General features: G+C 40.0%; 1 protein-coding gene across 6 annotated transcripts; it reads right to left on the bottom strand.

Annotated features, from left to right (window-relative positions):
* Positions 1 to 496: 496 nt before the first annotated feature.
* On the bottom strand, positions 497 to 13,231 carry LOC122822875 (cytoplasmic polyadenylation element-binding protein 1-like). 6 transcript variants are annotated; one of them, XM_044101910.1, is made up of 12 exons: positions 13,116 to 13,231; positions 12,709 to 12,880; positions 10,322 to 10,543; positions 8,885 to 9,114; positions 7,239 to 7,494; positions 7,035 to 7,148; positions 6,018 to 6,122; positions 5,017 to 5,153; positions 3,400 to 3,598; positions 3,214 to 3,308; positions 3,018 to 3,098; positions 497 to 1,946 (listed from the first exon to the last, which is right to left on the bottom strand). In XM_044101910.1, exons 1-12 carry the CDS (start codon positions 13,128 to 13,130, stop codon positions 1,836 to 1,838), a joined length of 1,737 nt encoding a protein of 578 aa, XP_043957845.1. In that variant the 5' UTR covers positions 13,131 to 13,231; the 3' UTR covers positions 497 to 1,835. The 6 variants fall into 6 exon arrangements, with proteins under 6 accessions (XP_043957845.1, XP_043957865.1, XP_043957881.1 ...); XM_044101930.1 differs by having other exon boundaries at positions 12,760 to 12,880; positions 13,116 to 13,227; XM_044101946.1 differs by lacking the exons at positions 12,709 to 12,880; positions 13,116 to 13,231 and adding an exon at positions 10,751 to 10,973 and having other exon boundaries at positions 6,033 to 6,122.
* Positions 13,232 to 13,509: the final 278 nt, after the last annotated feature.

Genomic DNA, 13,509 nt, shown 5'->3' on the forward strand with positions numbered 1-13,509 from the left:
GCTTAAATAAAATAAAAAAAAAAAAGTTTAGCTGTTCTTTGGCTACAGGACGCTGCTTTAGACAGAGTCAGCAGTTGTAGGCAATTTCAGTTCTGAATTAAACTCAGGTCTTTAACATTTCTAGAATTTACAAGTATTGCAAGTCAGAGTTGAAAAGCATGTACAAAAATCTTTCACATGCACCTACAGCTAATGCCAACATTGAATTCACTTGAAAAAGGATCAAAATCTGAAAAGCCATAATTACAAAGTCTTGGGTTAAAAAATTTAAAAGGAATTTTCCCCCATTCTTTCAATTTTGTCATATTTTCCATTTGTGCCCGTCTCAAACAGAACATGACATTTTAGAATTCATGTAAAGCTATTCAAAGTCAGAGTAAAGGTACCATCTTGCTCTAGTTTTCAGACATTTACAGCCAGTAAATGCCTTAAAAATTGCCGACAATTTTATAAAAGCAAGAAAAGTTGCAAATATTAAAAGCCCAGACAAATCAGCAATGCTTAAACACCTTTATTGTGCCCAATCTGAACATACTCCACAACTGTTAAGTAGCAGCAAACTTGGCAGACCACAATGAGGTAGACTTTCAAAACTCTAAAAAGCAGCTGGGCTAAAGGACAACAAGCTCAGCATGACAAACCTAATGGAAAAAGGAAAGACGCGTCGTCTTTGGCACACGGCTTATGCATTTTTGTCCAACTGGAACAGGAAGGCAAAATGGAATAAGAAAGCTAGGGGTCATTTATCAGGGGAGGGGGGGTCTACTCAAGCTCTGGATAGATAGTTTATCAGCTTAGTGGAAGTTCTTACATTCAACAGGAAACAAGCAGCTGTTAGAACATAAAGCATGTCCCCCGCTGATGTACAAAAGTGATTAAAAACCACTGCCACCTCTCCACACGTGGAAATTAAAAAGTGCAAAAAGAAAAAAGAAAAAAAACCAAAACTTTATACAAATCAAATTCACTCCAGTTCAACTGGATCCATCAAGGGTTCTAAAAGTGATGGCTCACAAGTTGAGACATATCCAGTAGTACTGATTCACATTTAATAACTGGATCAACAAAGCAAGTTAAAGTAGTACATCCAACATTTTGTGCCCATTCAGCTGAAATTTGGGAGGGCAAATAAAAAAAAAAAAAATAAATTTGAAACTGTATGTGGGGGGAAAAAAAATAAAAGGGGAGGGTTTTCCCTTAAACAGCCACCTGGTAGAAATGTTCAAAAATTTTCATGTCATGACTTAAAACCGTTTGTGTACAAATTAGTAAAAAACTGCGTAAAAATGTCTGAAATGCGACTGGTTAAATGAAGCCCAACATTCAACTCCCAAAAAGTAAGAAACACCAGCTGGCTTGCACAGGAAAACAGACGCCAACCGGGCCGAGGGGAGGGAAGAGGGGAGGAAAATAAAAATTTAAAGGCACTGTATGGCATTTGCCAATGAATGGCAATGAGACTTGCGTGATTGCTCTTCACTATGCAATACATGAAAACAAGAAAAAAGAAAGAAAAAAAGAAAAAAATTTGCCATTTTCATCCACTTCTTAACCTTAGGCTGACTAACATTTGTGGCCACGCGTCGGAGAAAATGCTTTAAAGCGTGACGGGCCCCTTGTCTACTCCCAACAAGGTCACTGTGCATAGTGCCACTGTGAACAGCAAACATGGAGCAAGTGCAAAAGTGAACATTTCCTACAGTGATATCCCCAGTGCCAGGTGGAATGCCTGGGTGCCCTCTGACTGAGGGACGTCCGGCACACGTGCTCTCCTCGGCGGGCGGCTTTCACCCCGCCGAAGGGGTGCTCTTCCTCAGAGTGTCGGGACTCCGGATTTAGCTGGAATCTCGGTTCTTCTGGTTGCGCATGAGGGGCCGGTGGTTGCTCAAGATGTCCATGGAGTGCTGCCAGTGCCAGCAGGAGCGGCAGTAGTACTTGAAGCAGGCCTGGGGGGGGGGAGACGGCCAACAGGAAATCTGAGAACTGCAGCTGAAACCATCGTTTAAGTTATCAAATGTCAGAATAATCCGAGATTAGCTTTCACATTCTGCATGTTTTTTCCATTCATGCCTTTTTTAATTACTATCCGAATTGTTTATTTGCATCTTTCTAATACTTTAACATTTTATGTACCAACATGCAATAACAGCATTCCTTTAGTTTTGTAGCAGAGATGGATCTGCAGCTAAAAAAAAAAAAAAAAAAAAAAAATACTTCCAACATGTGAAAAGCTCAGGCCTTACTGCTTGTAGGATTAATCGGATTAGTTTTTGATTAACTGAATAATTGGATAGCAAAAGGCGCTTAATGAGTTATTTTAAATAATTTGAACGAGGCAAAGTTAAAACGGCCTCTTTAGTTTTGTGCAGAACATTTTCACGTCATCTTAGAGCAACAATTGAGACAAAACAATACTTGCAGTTTGCATTTGGGAACATGCTTTCAGAAAATTGTTTTGTTTTTGAGTCTGCATACCAAATTAGTTGATCATATCAATAATTGGCTCATTATGATTAACATCACAGGCATAATGAGAACAGGTCTGTAACCGGAGTCACTTTATAAAGTCAGCAAGATCTTTTTATGTCAGAACATCTGATCAATCATCTTTCAGTGGTTTTACTGGAACAAAAGCCAGTAAGCAATAAAAAATTTGTTGGACCAAAACATCTTCTCCACCCCCCACAAAGGCTTGGATTACTAAAACGTTAGAAACTCTTGAACCATCCCTTTGAAGATATTCATATTGATGTGGCTCAAAATGAAAAGGAGTTTAATATCGGTGGTTTAAAGGGTCGGTTGTGGTATTAAGCTGTTAAAACAAGAACTTCTCAAGGTCAATGTTGATAATTTTTTCACATTAATATGGTTTTGATTTGATTTATATAAATAGTTAAGGGCAAAACTGCTTATCCATTTAGTGGGTTTTGCCCACAGGCCTCGAGTTTGACATGTTCTTCAAACCCCTGTTAGGAGAGAGGCAGGAAGAAAGTTGTGCTGGGTATTTTTCCACTGACCTGGTCTCTGCAGAAGAAAGGCCCAGGTTGACGAAGGCAAACTTGACACATGGAGTCTTCTAGGTATGGGTCGATCTGAACCTGAAGGAAGATTCACAACTTAAAGCTGTAACAAGTAAACTGCAAAAAAAAAAAATAATAATAATAAAATTCTTTAGTGAGAAATTTCTTAATTCTTTTAAACAGACAATCTTACCTTTTTTGTAAACTTTGGCGTTTTAATCTCCACAAATGCTGCGCATACGGCTTTCAGATAGCTGCGCTGGTTGTTGAAGGTGACACGTCCAGAGCCTGCACACATGAATCCTGGACATGAATCCTCAAGAAACCCTTTCAGAGCAACTATTCTAGAGGAAGTTGAATTGCCAATGGCACTGCTTACCTATGGGATACTTGTGCTTGTCCGTGTCGATGCCGGCATACATGACGCCCCCGAACAGGTCGTTCATGATGCTGGCCAGCGCCTCGGCGTTAAGCATGCCGTGCAGAGCGCCGACAAACACTGTCTTACTAGGGTCCAGGCGCTGGGCGGGACAGCGCACGTAGTTGCTGTCAGAGATCACCCAGGGGATCACCTGCACCTGGAGCAGGAATGGACAGGTTGGGATAACAACTCCCAGCTCAGAAAACGTAGAAAATCCCCCCCAAAAAATTAGGTAGTTTAGCAGAAACAACGTCTTTGTTGCTTCAATATCATTAACAGTAGAATTGATTCTTTAACTGCGACGTTTATCGCAATTAAAGATTGCGATAAACAATCTTCAATTGTCGTTTTGTTTTCGCAGAGAGTTTTCACTGCAAAAACAAAACCTTACCAAGAATTTTTGGTTTAGTTTCTAGAGCAAATATCATGGGATACTTGAAATAAGAAACTAAATTATAAGTGACCTTTCAGCAAGAGATTATTTCAAGTCCAATTCCTTCATTGATGAAAAGTCCTAGTTCCAGTAGCACACTGGAAATGGGGAAAAAAACTTTAAAAACAAAAAAGTTGAATTGCCAACAGCGCTAGTACTTTATAAAAAAGTCCCCAAGAGTGAGGATAATGTGAGTTAATCATCAGTAATGTACAGGCTTGCATCAAGTGCTGTAACTTCCTGAGGAATCTTTGCGTTGACCAATTGAAATCCCATTGAAAAGTAGAATCTGCTGTTCTCACCTTACAAGTAAGCTGAATGATTTCAGTTTCTAAATACGACTTTGGGTCATTTCAAAACAGCATTGATTATTTTGAAGTTGTGCTCAGAAGTAAACACTAATTCACTCCTCTAAGCCTTCCTGAGGGGAACTGCTGCAGAACGACAATTAGAAACTCTCAGCTTTTGTTACAGAGCAGGGAGACAAATTGATACCTTTCACAATTCAGCTGCGCATGCCAAGCATAGCCGACTTTAAATAAGCCTCTATTTTTATTTAGCTATTGTAAATTGTGTATTTTGTAATAGTTCTATTTTTTGGACACTCATCAAGCGTTCACACCAGGATACAGCAATAGATTCTTACACCCAACATTTGAATTTTACAAAGCGTTGGAAGTTTAGGGAGCATGATAATGTTGATGTTACTGTTGCAATAAATCCACATTTTCCTGATTTCTCATCATTCTGAAACCCCAACACAATTCACATCTTTACAGTTGGTTCAGGAAACCAACTGAATCACTTGAGTACTTTAAAAAACAAACAGCTTCGAGCCAAAGAAAGGCAATGAACGGTTTTGATAAAAGTTACAGATTCCCATCAGAGCAAGGAAAGAATATGAAAAAAAAAAATCCACATGGCCTTGTTTGAAAAGCTAAAAATGAATGCAGTTTGAAGTGGCACAAAGATGTGATGCCAGTTTGTTAATTGTTAATGCCGGCTGTTTACGGTTTCACTACACAGTGACGTGAAATCAGAACATTACAAAGCAAATGTTTGATGCTAGAGCAGATTCTACAAGTTTGTAAGACGTAAACCCGTCACAGTACAGCTTTGCAATAACGCCAGCTCCTACTCACGTCTTTGCATCGCATTCTGCGGCTGGACATCTTGAAGTAATACTCCCGACAGTCCTCTGGGTGAAAGGGATCCTGGGAGCACGCCTGGAGCAGCGCCCTCACTGACTTCTCGTTTTCAAACACCAGGTAAACGTAGCCTGAAGACATTAAGAATAAAAAATAAAAATAATGGCCAACACTTGTTAGCATCTTCTTTGGTAAAATTCAACCACAAGACTACTTTCCCCATTTTACAAAACTTCACAACTTGCTCAGTTTAAAGTGACACTGCATGTTTGGACAGTAGTAGTTTTGTTCTGAAGCTCCGACTTGAAGCTACATTTCTGAACATTCTTTTATTAAATCAAAAACATGTTCTTTGCTTTGATTCCTATCAATTTCAGAGCAAAAATACATGAACATGATTTAGCATATTTTATTTAAACACTGAAGCATGTCTAAAATCTGGAGTTCATGCAAATCTCCAATTTGTCTAAAAATTCAGATGGAAAAAAAACCCCTGAAAAGAATTTCCTATATTGGAATATTAGGGTCACTAAGAAAATTTAAGTTACAAGAAGTTGTGCAAGAATATATTTGAAATACGAGATATATAATAGTCATATTATTATGACTACAGCTATGAGTTATAAGTCATGTCGTATTTAGTTGATATTCTCTAAATTTTTATATTTTTTTTAAACCTATGCATCACAGCAATCTTGAAACCCAGAAAGAAAAGGTAACAGAAAATAAAATTATAACGTGTGCAAAGTTAAACAAAGGCAGACAGTTGAAATTATTGACCACTATAGCAGCTAAAATGCATCTGCTTTTCCATTTTGATAGACTGTACTCTTTTAGAAACCAATTAGCTCCCAACATTTGGCCCATCTCTATGCCATCACCATCTAGGAGTGCCCATAAAAAGGATAAGTACCCAGCATGCAGTGTGCTCACCACACGTGTCCACCCTAAAACCAGGAGGGAAAATGGAAATTAGCCTACCAGCTTGCGGTTACCTTTAGCCACATTACCTTTAGGAGGGCAGCGGGGATGCTTTCCATCCTTACCTGGCCACTCCACAGTCAGAGGGCCGTACCCACTGAAGGTGTTGATCAGGCCAGCTGGACAAAAGCAGCAATAGAGCAGCCATGTTTTAATATCAGCCATGTTTTAACACTTTTCCCCACAGTAAAATACAAGCACTTTTCAAGCATCAACTTCAAGGCAAGTTTTCAAAGTTTTCTCACTTTGGAAATAAAAATGCATTTTACCATTAAATGTTTTCTATTGCCATTACTGCAGGGACATGGTAATGTCTGACTGGTCTGAGAACAAAACACCAATTTAACCAATTTCAATAACATTGTTTTAAAATATAACTTCTATTTTAGTTGCACTATTGACTGAGTTAAATACTCCTTACTAAATGATCTTCCTGCTCAAACTAAATGCTTAAATTCACAGTTGAATTTAGGCATTTAAGTAAAAAAATCTTGTTTTACTCAAGACTTTTTTTTTACCCAACCATCTGAACTTGCACCAAATTTATCTTGTTTTACATCAGTTGGAAACATCAAAATTACTTTCATTTCCTAAAATGCCAGAAAAACAAAAAAGCTTGCTGAGAACACGTTTGTTTTGTAGGTGTGCAAAAATATCCGACTGCAACTGTAAATAATGCTTTCAAACATTAAACTGCACCTCATTACAAAACTGTGCAGTGTAAATCACTTTCAAGGACCTAAAGAAATCAAGCACTTTCCAAACCTTGAAAACATTTAAGCATTTTTCAAGGACTCCAAGCACCCATGAAATATTTATGTACTTCAGGTTTAAACTCAATATCAAACTGTGTATGAAGAAAATTTTAAGTGGTTGAATTTCTAACAAATACATTCATATTTTATTACAACTATATTTCTGTCGAGCTGACAGAAATATTTCCTCAGAGTTCTTCTATCCCACTGAAGGAGTAGAACAGACATTTTCCATTTTGCAAATGCAAAATGTTACTAGTTAATGTTGAGACGAACCTTCAGTGATGTCCCAGGGCACGCCACCAAGAAAGACCTTGCAGGAGTAAATAGGATCCTTGTTGTTTCTGGGAGGCAGCTGACCGCTCCAAGTGAATGTGGCCTCATTCACAGCTAATGGATGCAAAAAAAAAAAAAAAAAGAAAAGTTAAACATGGTCTCATTCGATCTTTAACAGAGCTTTGAGACAAACGAGCAGCGTACCTGCAGCCTGCCTGTGCAGACGGGCTTCCCTCTCGATGCTGAACGTGTCGTCCGATTGGTCGAGCATGTCTGAGCCGGGCCACGGGGAGCCAGTGCGCCAGCGGCGGGAGATGGTGGAGGAGGCGGGGCTGGCACTGGGCGGCGGAGTCAGAGGGGAGCTCGTGTCCTGAGGGTCCAGGCGCGAGCCCAGCCGCAGCAGGTCCTTCTGCATGTTGGACGTCACGTAAGGCAGCGGAGGGGAGATCCGCAAATTAGACTGCAGAGGAAGACGTGGCTGGATTATTTCTAGTAGAATATCAGTCTAGATTATTTTTATTATGACAACATCTGGAAGGCTCTGGTTAAACAGAACCATGCTGTGAAAAAAAAAATGCAGATGTCCATTTTAAGTCGAGAGAGTTAAATTGTGCCACCCCTCACTTGTACAACAACAAACAAGTCAAATTTAACACCAAGACCTTTTTCTTTCCATTTAATACTGAAAAACTATACAGGCTGGCTCACAAAAATGAACTAGTGGCAAAAACGAACTTCATCCGACCAACTGGAGGTGCATTTGAACTTATCCAAGACACAAAGGTAGCCAAATAGTTAGCAAGGGTATATTAGCAGCTAGTCACAGAACACAATGAAACATTTTTGTGGGACTGAAAAGTCCCACAAGAAAAAAATTAAAAAAAGCTACATAAAAAGTTAAATACTCATGCCATGACGACTTTTAAGATCTGTGATTTGTGTATTTAAGGCCCTCACATTTTTAAATTGAATTCAAGACATTTCAAGGCCTTAATTTTGCATGCGTGTGCATGAAATTAAAGACGTTTTAAGGATCTGCAGTCACCCTGATTAAAGCCTGAAACAAAAGACAAAAATAATCAGGCTCTTTGATTAATCTATAATCTTAATAATAATCTTAATCTATAAAAGCCTGAATTTAGAGTTTTTGGGAACATCTGAAGAATTTTTTTTAAATTATGCACTTAATGACATTACAACTTTTATCCTTTTACCAACACAAGAACAAAAAATATACTCAGGCTTTGACAGTTTAAGCCTGGAAGCTGTGAGGTGAAGTATTGCAACAAAAAAATCTCTAGAGTCTAACAAGTAAATCGCTCGGGTAAATAAAAGTTCCTTAAACCAATAGATGTGGTAATTTTGAGAAAAAAAAAATCATTTGTAGACTTTGATTACTCTGCAAAAGTCAAATTGCTGCCCAGTGTTTTTAAAGAAGGTCTGATGAAGAGGTCCCCTGTGTGCAATCAGAGCAATTCTTCCTGTGCTTTGTCTGCAATTATTCTGCCAATATGTCAAAGACTGAAGTCAAAGCTCTGCTCTTCAATGAGGAAGGACAACAGCTTTGCTGAGCACAAAATGGAAGAAAATACTAATGTACTCTGACGCAAAAACTTAGATAAAATTAGGTCTAAGCTGGAGGACGTGTTCTTTTAAAATATGATACAATATGAAGCAACTGAAGGGACGATTTGCCAGCAAAACTCTGAAATCTGCTTGTCAGCGTCAGCTAGTGTTATTTTTAAGCCAAATCCTTCATGAATATGCATATCGGGAAAACCCAGCTGGATTCTAGGGTGGAAAATGAAGCCATTTAAAGTGGTTGAGTAACAAGAAATGATGTGCCTCACCAGCATGTCGCAGAGGTGATCTGATCCAGAGCTGAATCCACTGGTCTCAGAGTCTTCAGGGCTGCTGGAGCGGGAGTCCAGGAAGGAGCTGGAGTCCAGCCGGTTCGCCATCCGCGCCATTCCGGGGAACTTCTCCAGGAAGTCAGCGGTCACGTTCATGGACTCATGGGGCAGATAGCCCGGAGGCTTCCCCAGGATGCTACTGAAAGGGTGGCTCAGCATGCCCAGCACTGGTAGACGAGACATTCGGGGTGTTAAAGCAGCACAAGCTGAAGAAAACGGGACGAGCGTGCTGACTCTACAGAACCGTTTCGATTCGTCAGCAAGCCGGATGCATAAAGTTTCTAAAAGATGCATCTTTCTTCCCTGCATTTTGCAACTGATTAAAGAAAAGAAAGGCAGTTGTGCTGAATTCACAGTTCAATGTTTATCTGGAACAGAAAGCCTGCAGTGAAACAGAGGAAACAAAGTATCAGATAAGAACTCTGGCTTCTACCTACAGCTGGGTGGCAAGTTGATTTTTAACAATCAACCAAATCCTGTTATAGGGCCAAAAAAACAAAAAACAAAAAAAAACACTTTTAGAACTCAAGAACTACCATCTTGTTTGACAAGTGTGTTTTAAAGTTCCTATTTATTTCAACTTTGAATTCAAGTCAACTCACAGTAGGAATTATTGGAATAAAAGTCTTTTTTTTTAATTTGTAGTTTAAGGAAAAAAAGTGAAGGAAATCAAATTTGGTACAAGAAGAAATTTTAACAAAATTAAAGTTTATTTTTAAGCCATATTTCTGAGTGCTACTCAAGAAAGCATGAACCCTCTCCAAATCTTTTTGAGATCAGAAACCCAGAATCAAAACATGAAAAACTTTTTTCCTCCCAGCAGCAGGCTGGTTCAGTCACTTCTTCCAAACCAGTTGGCTTGACCTCCTTCCTGTAACAAGGTTTGGTGTAAGTGACTTTGTGAGTTTCAATCATTGCTGCAGGCCCAGATTAGGCACCTATAAACCAGGTCAAGTGGGTTTGATCAGGCATGGTCAATAAGGCTATAGAGGGGTAAAAAATAAATAAATTGGTGTCACGACAAATCATGAATAATCAGCATCCTTCAGGTACAGGTACAGCTTCTTCTAATCAAAGCCAAAAACTACATACTAAACTTGGCCAACATTTAATAGCCGACTGTAGCAACATTACTGAGGTTATCAAAATGAAAGCGTGTTTTTGTAGCCTGTTTTGCTTTGCTACAGACGCAGCAAAGCAAAACTGCCACATCATCCTTAGCAATGCCACAGCTTGCTCCCACACACAGAACTATCACAAGTATTAAATGTACAGAAAACAACCTGAATGTTGAAAAAATGAAAACAAGAGGGATGGAGAATCAACTCTGGACACTGGCTGTGAATCTTGGATACACTCTGTTTTGCCACTTACTGGAGGAAGAGCTGCTCTGAACCTGGGAAGAGGGAGAATGCGAGTCAGCCTCCTGGCTGCTCCAGGGTCTGTCCCAGCCAGCCAGACGCAGCGACTGGAGCCCGAGGCCCAGGTCCGTGACATCCGACGGGCCCCGGGGTAAAGGGATGTCCTGGGAGTTGGGTATGCTGCCGCAGTTGGGGAAAAGCATCCTCCTGCCGCCCACAGCAGCCAGCTCCGATTCTACAGAGCCGGTTAGCAAAACGAGAGAAGAAACAGACGGAGAGAGAAGCATTAGCAAAAAAATAAAAATAAAATAAAACAGCAGAAGAGAGGACAGAGCGAGGTCCGTCTTTTTTCCCTGTGGAGAGAAAGTGAGAAAGCAATAAAACTTCCCTCATCATCATCGTTGTCACGTCTCCCCCTACCCTGGCTGACGGCGGAGCTAACCTGCTGCCTCTGTGCCTGGTGCGACTGCCATGCATCTCTGTCCGCATCACTGACCCACCTAGCAGCATGTGACATGGCTGCTGATGCACTCGCACACCCCTTCTAATGACATCAGCTTCGCCCTCCTCCGCCACCCCTGCTTTAACCGTGTAATGACAAAATTCCAGTCGAAGCTATCGGTTTGTAGATGAAGTCCTCCCCCACCCTTTCCGCCCCCCGCTTCAGAGTGAGGAGGGCGACAGCTGCCACCGTTTCTGGTGCTGCTTACTTGGTCTAGTCTGATTTCCTGAGAGGCAGAAGAGAGGGAGGGAGGGAGGAAGGAAGGGAATGACTCAGCAAACTTTTAGCTCAAAAGTACCTCGCATTCTGGGATGCAGAGGGATTTTATTAGAAACAATCTGTATTTTGTGAATTTTCCATTTAAAAAACCCAAAATAAACAGAAGCAAATTTGCAAAAGGCTTGTTGCATCAGAAGCAGCTGACTGATCAGATGAGGTCTGTGCAGACATGCGCTGCGAACTCCCACCCCTCCCCTGCTCTCTCCTGGAACGCTTCCAGCTACCCGCTAACTCCCCCTGATTCAGCAACGCCGAGCTCTCCGAGGCACCGATCCAAAGGCAGGAGTTTAGCTCTCCGTTTTGTACCAGGATCAAATTTACTTTTTTTTTTAAAACATTGGAAGTTGCAACTTTTGACCATCATAAAAAAAAAAAAGGGAGTAACAATGCACCGAGTGCAGATGCAAAATAAGCAACTTCATTTAAGATGGATGCTACAGTGAGCTTATTGCTTGGCTAAAATATAACTCCCAGGGCCAAGACTGCTGCATTGCTGCAGATCAGTGATTCAGCATGAATCAGCTCTTGGCAACTGAATGATGAGGTGAACAAGTTTCTATGCTTAAATGTCCAAGTGAAACTCCATGGGCACTCACTGAACCCAACAGTTTAATTTAATTTAGCAATTTACACCAAGTTTCATAGTTTCTTCTTTAACTCTACAAAAAAAAAAAAAAAAAAAAGATCAATAGAACCAGGTCTCCTAAATCTGTTGGTTTCTAAAATTCATGCATTTTGTTTGGTTGCATTATTTCAGTCTTACGCTTTAAAATGTTATGTGTAAAACTCAGTTTTATGGCAAACTGATATACATTTTATTTTGCCTCCATATCAGGCTGACCAGGTTTAATCAGTGGATGAAATGAACCCACTGTAATGAACCCACTGTGAAATAAAGTAGAATTTTATATTTGAGAGCTTTCAGACAAGTCACATTTTAAAAATTGTACAAAAGCTACACTGTTTTTCTAGTGACCGAGTTATGCAACAGAATGGCACAAATGACAGATTGGGCTTTTAATGTAACAAAATATTGATATTATGGTTGAGTTAAGAGACTTTTAGACTTCTTCTAGTAGATTTTTTTACGATGTGAAACCACAAAAATCTACAGGTTTATTCAACATAAATAAACTTACAAGCAATTAGCTTTTGCTTGACCTCCTGTATTTACAGCAGCTTGCTTAACTTCAAGTTAGTTGCAGAAGTCCGGCATTGCAACCATCATTGTTAATATTAAGTTGCATGCGCTGGAACGTAATACAACTAAAGTGCAAAATTTTTAAAATGCCATTTAAACATTGCACATTTTTCTTTGACAAATGCATTATTTGATATTAAGACCTAAAACATTTTTTAAAAAAATTCGTGGTATCCCAATTTGTCATTTATAAAGCAAAATGGAGGAGGAGGGTTTCAGTTTGGACTCCAGGGGAGAATCGTTTTGTTTGCTAATCACCAATAAAAGTCTTGTCAACAGAAAACCGGTGAACTCCAAGCTCTAGTCGATTGCCATTTCGAACTCGCGTGCAAGGCTTCATTTCCGGGTTGTTCTTGCACAAACACGGTGCATTTAAAAAGACAAACAAAAACACTTTTTGAGTGAAGCGTGTCTTTACCACAGAGCAGGTCTGGTTTGTGCTTGGTGCTGTTGGGTGTGGTGCACACACCGGTGAAGTCCAGAGCGTTGCCCAGCATGGTGTTCATCCTGCGGAAGATGTCTGCGTTGCTGCAGGTGGACAGAGCTGGGGAGTCGATGTCCGGGCTCTCAGGCCTGCGGGAATCGTTTCTCTGTGTGAAGAAGCAGCAAAAAGAAAGATAAACATGGGGGAAATTAGCCCCGAACCTGCACAAAATGCTATATTTATGTTTCAATTCGAAGAAACTAAGTTTCTACTCAGAAGTCGTGCTTAGGTCTATTAGAAGAACCGCCACAGGTTGACAAGGCGCACAAAAGTTAAAATTTATTAACTCCAACGTAGCCTTCGTTTTAAGCCGCTTCAGTTTTTTTTTTTTTTTGACTCACCAGGGAAAACGCCATGATGTGGACAGACAGCCTAAAAGAAATGTCACAATAACGACCCCGGCCTGCAGCGAAAGGTCATTTTTATGAAGTATGCTAGCAGCTAATTAGTCCTAATCTGCTGAACGTGTGCAGGACGAATGAGTGGGCCTCGAGGGCCTCCGTCTGTTCACGTGCTCAACATCAAAGAGCTCGCCGCAAAATATAACATAGCACGCGGTCACATAGAATATAATGACATGGGAACGAAGAGAAAACAGTCTATTTTATTTTTATTTGAGATTAAACTTAGAAAACAATATTTAATTAGTCAATATCCCTAACTAACTCCACGCTATTGAAATCATATTTTTATGAAAGTTAGAATCAGAATCACATCTATCTATCTATCTATCTA

The sequence above is a fragment of the Gambusia affinis genome, linkage group LG02 (genome assembly GCF_019740435.1).
Source record: "Gambusia affinis linkage group LG02, SWU_Gaff_1.0, whole genome shotgun sequence".
Lineage (NCBI taxonomy): Eukaryota > Metazoa > Chordata > Actinopteri > Cyprinodontiformes > Poeciliidae > Gambusia > Gambusia affinis.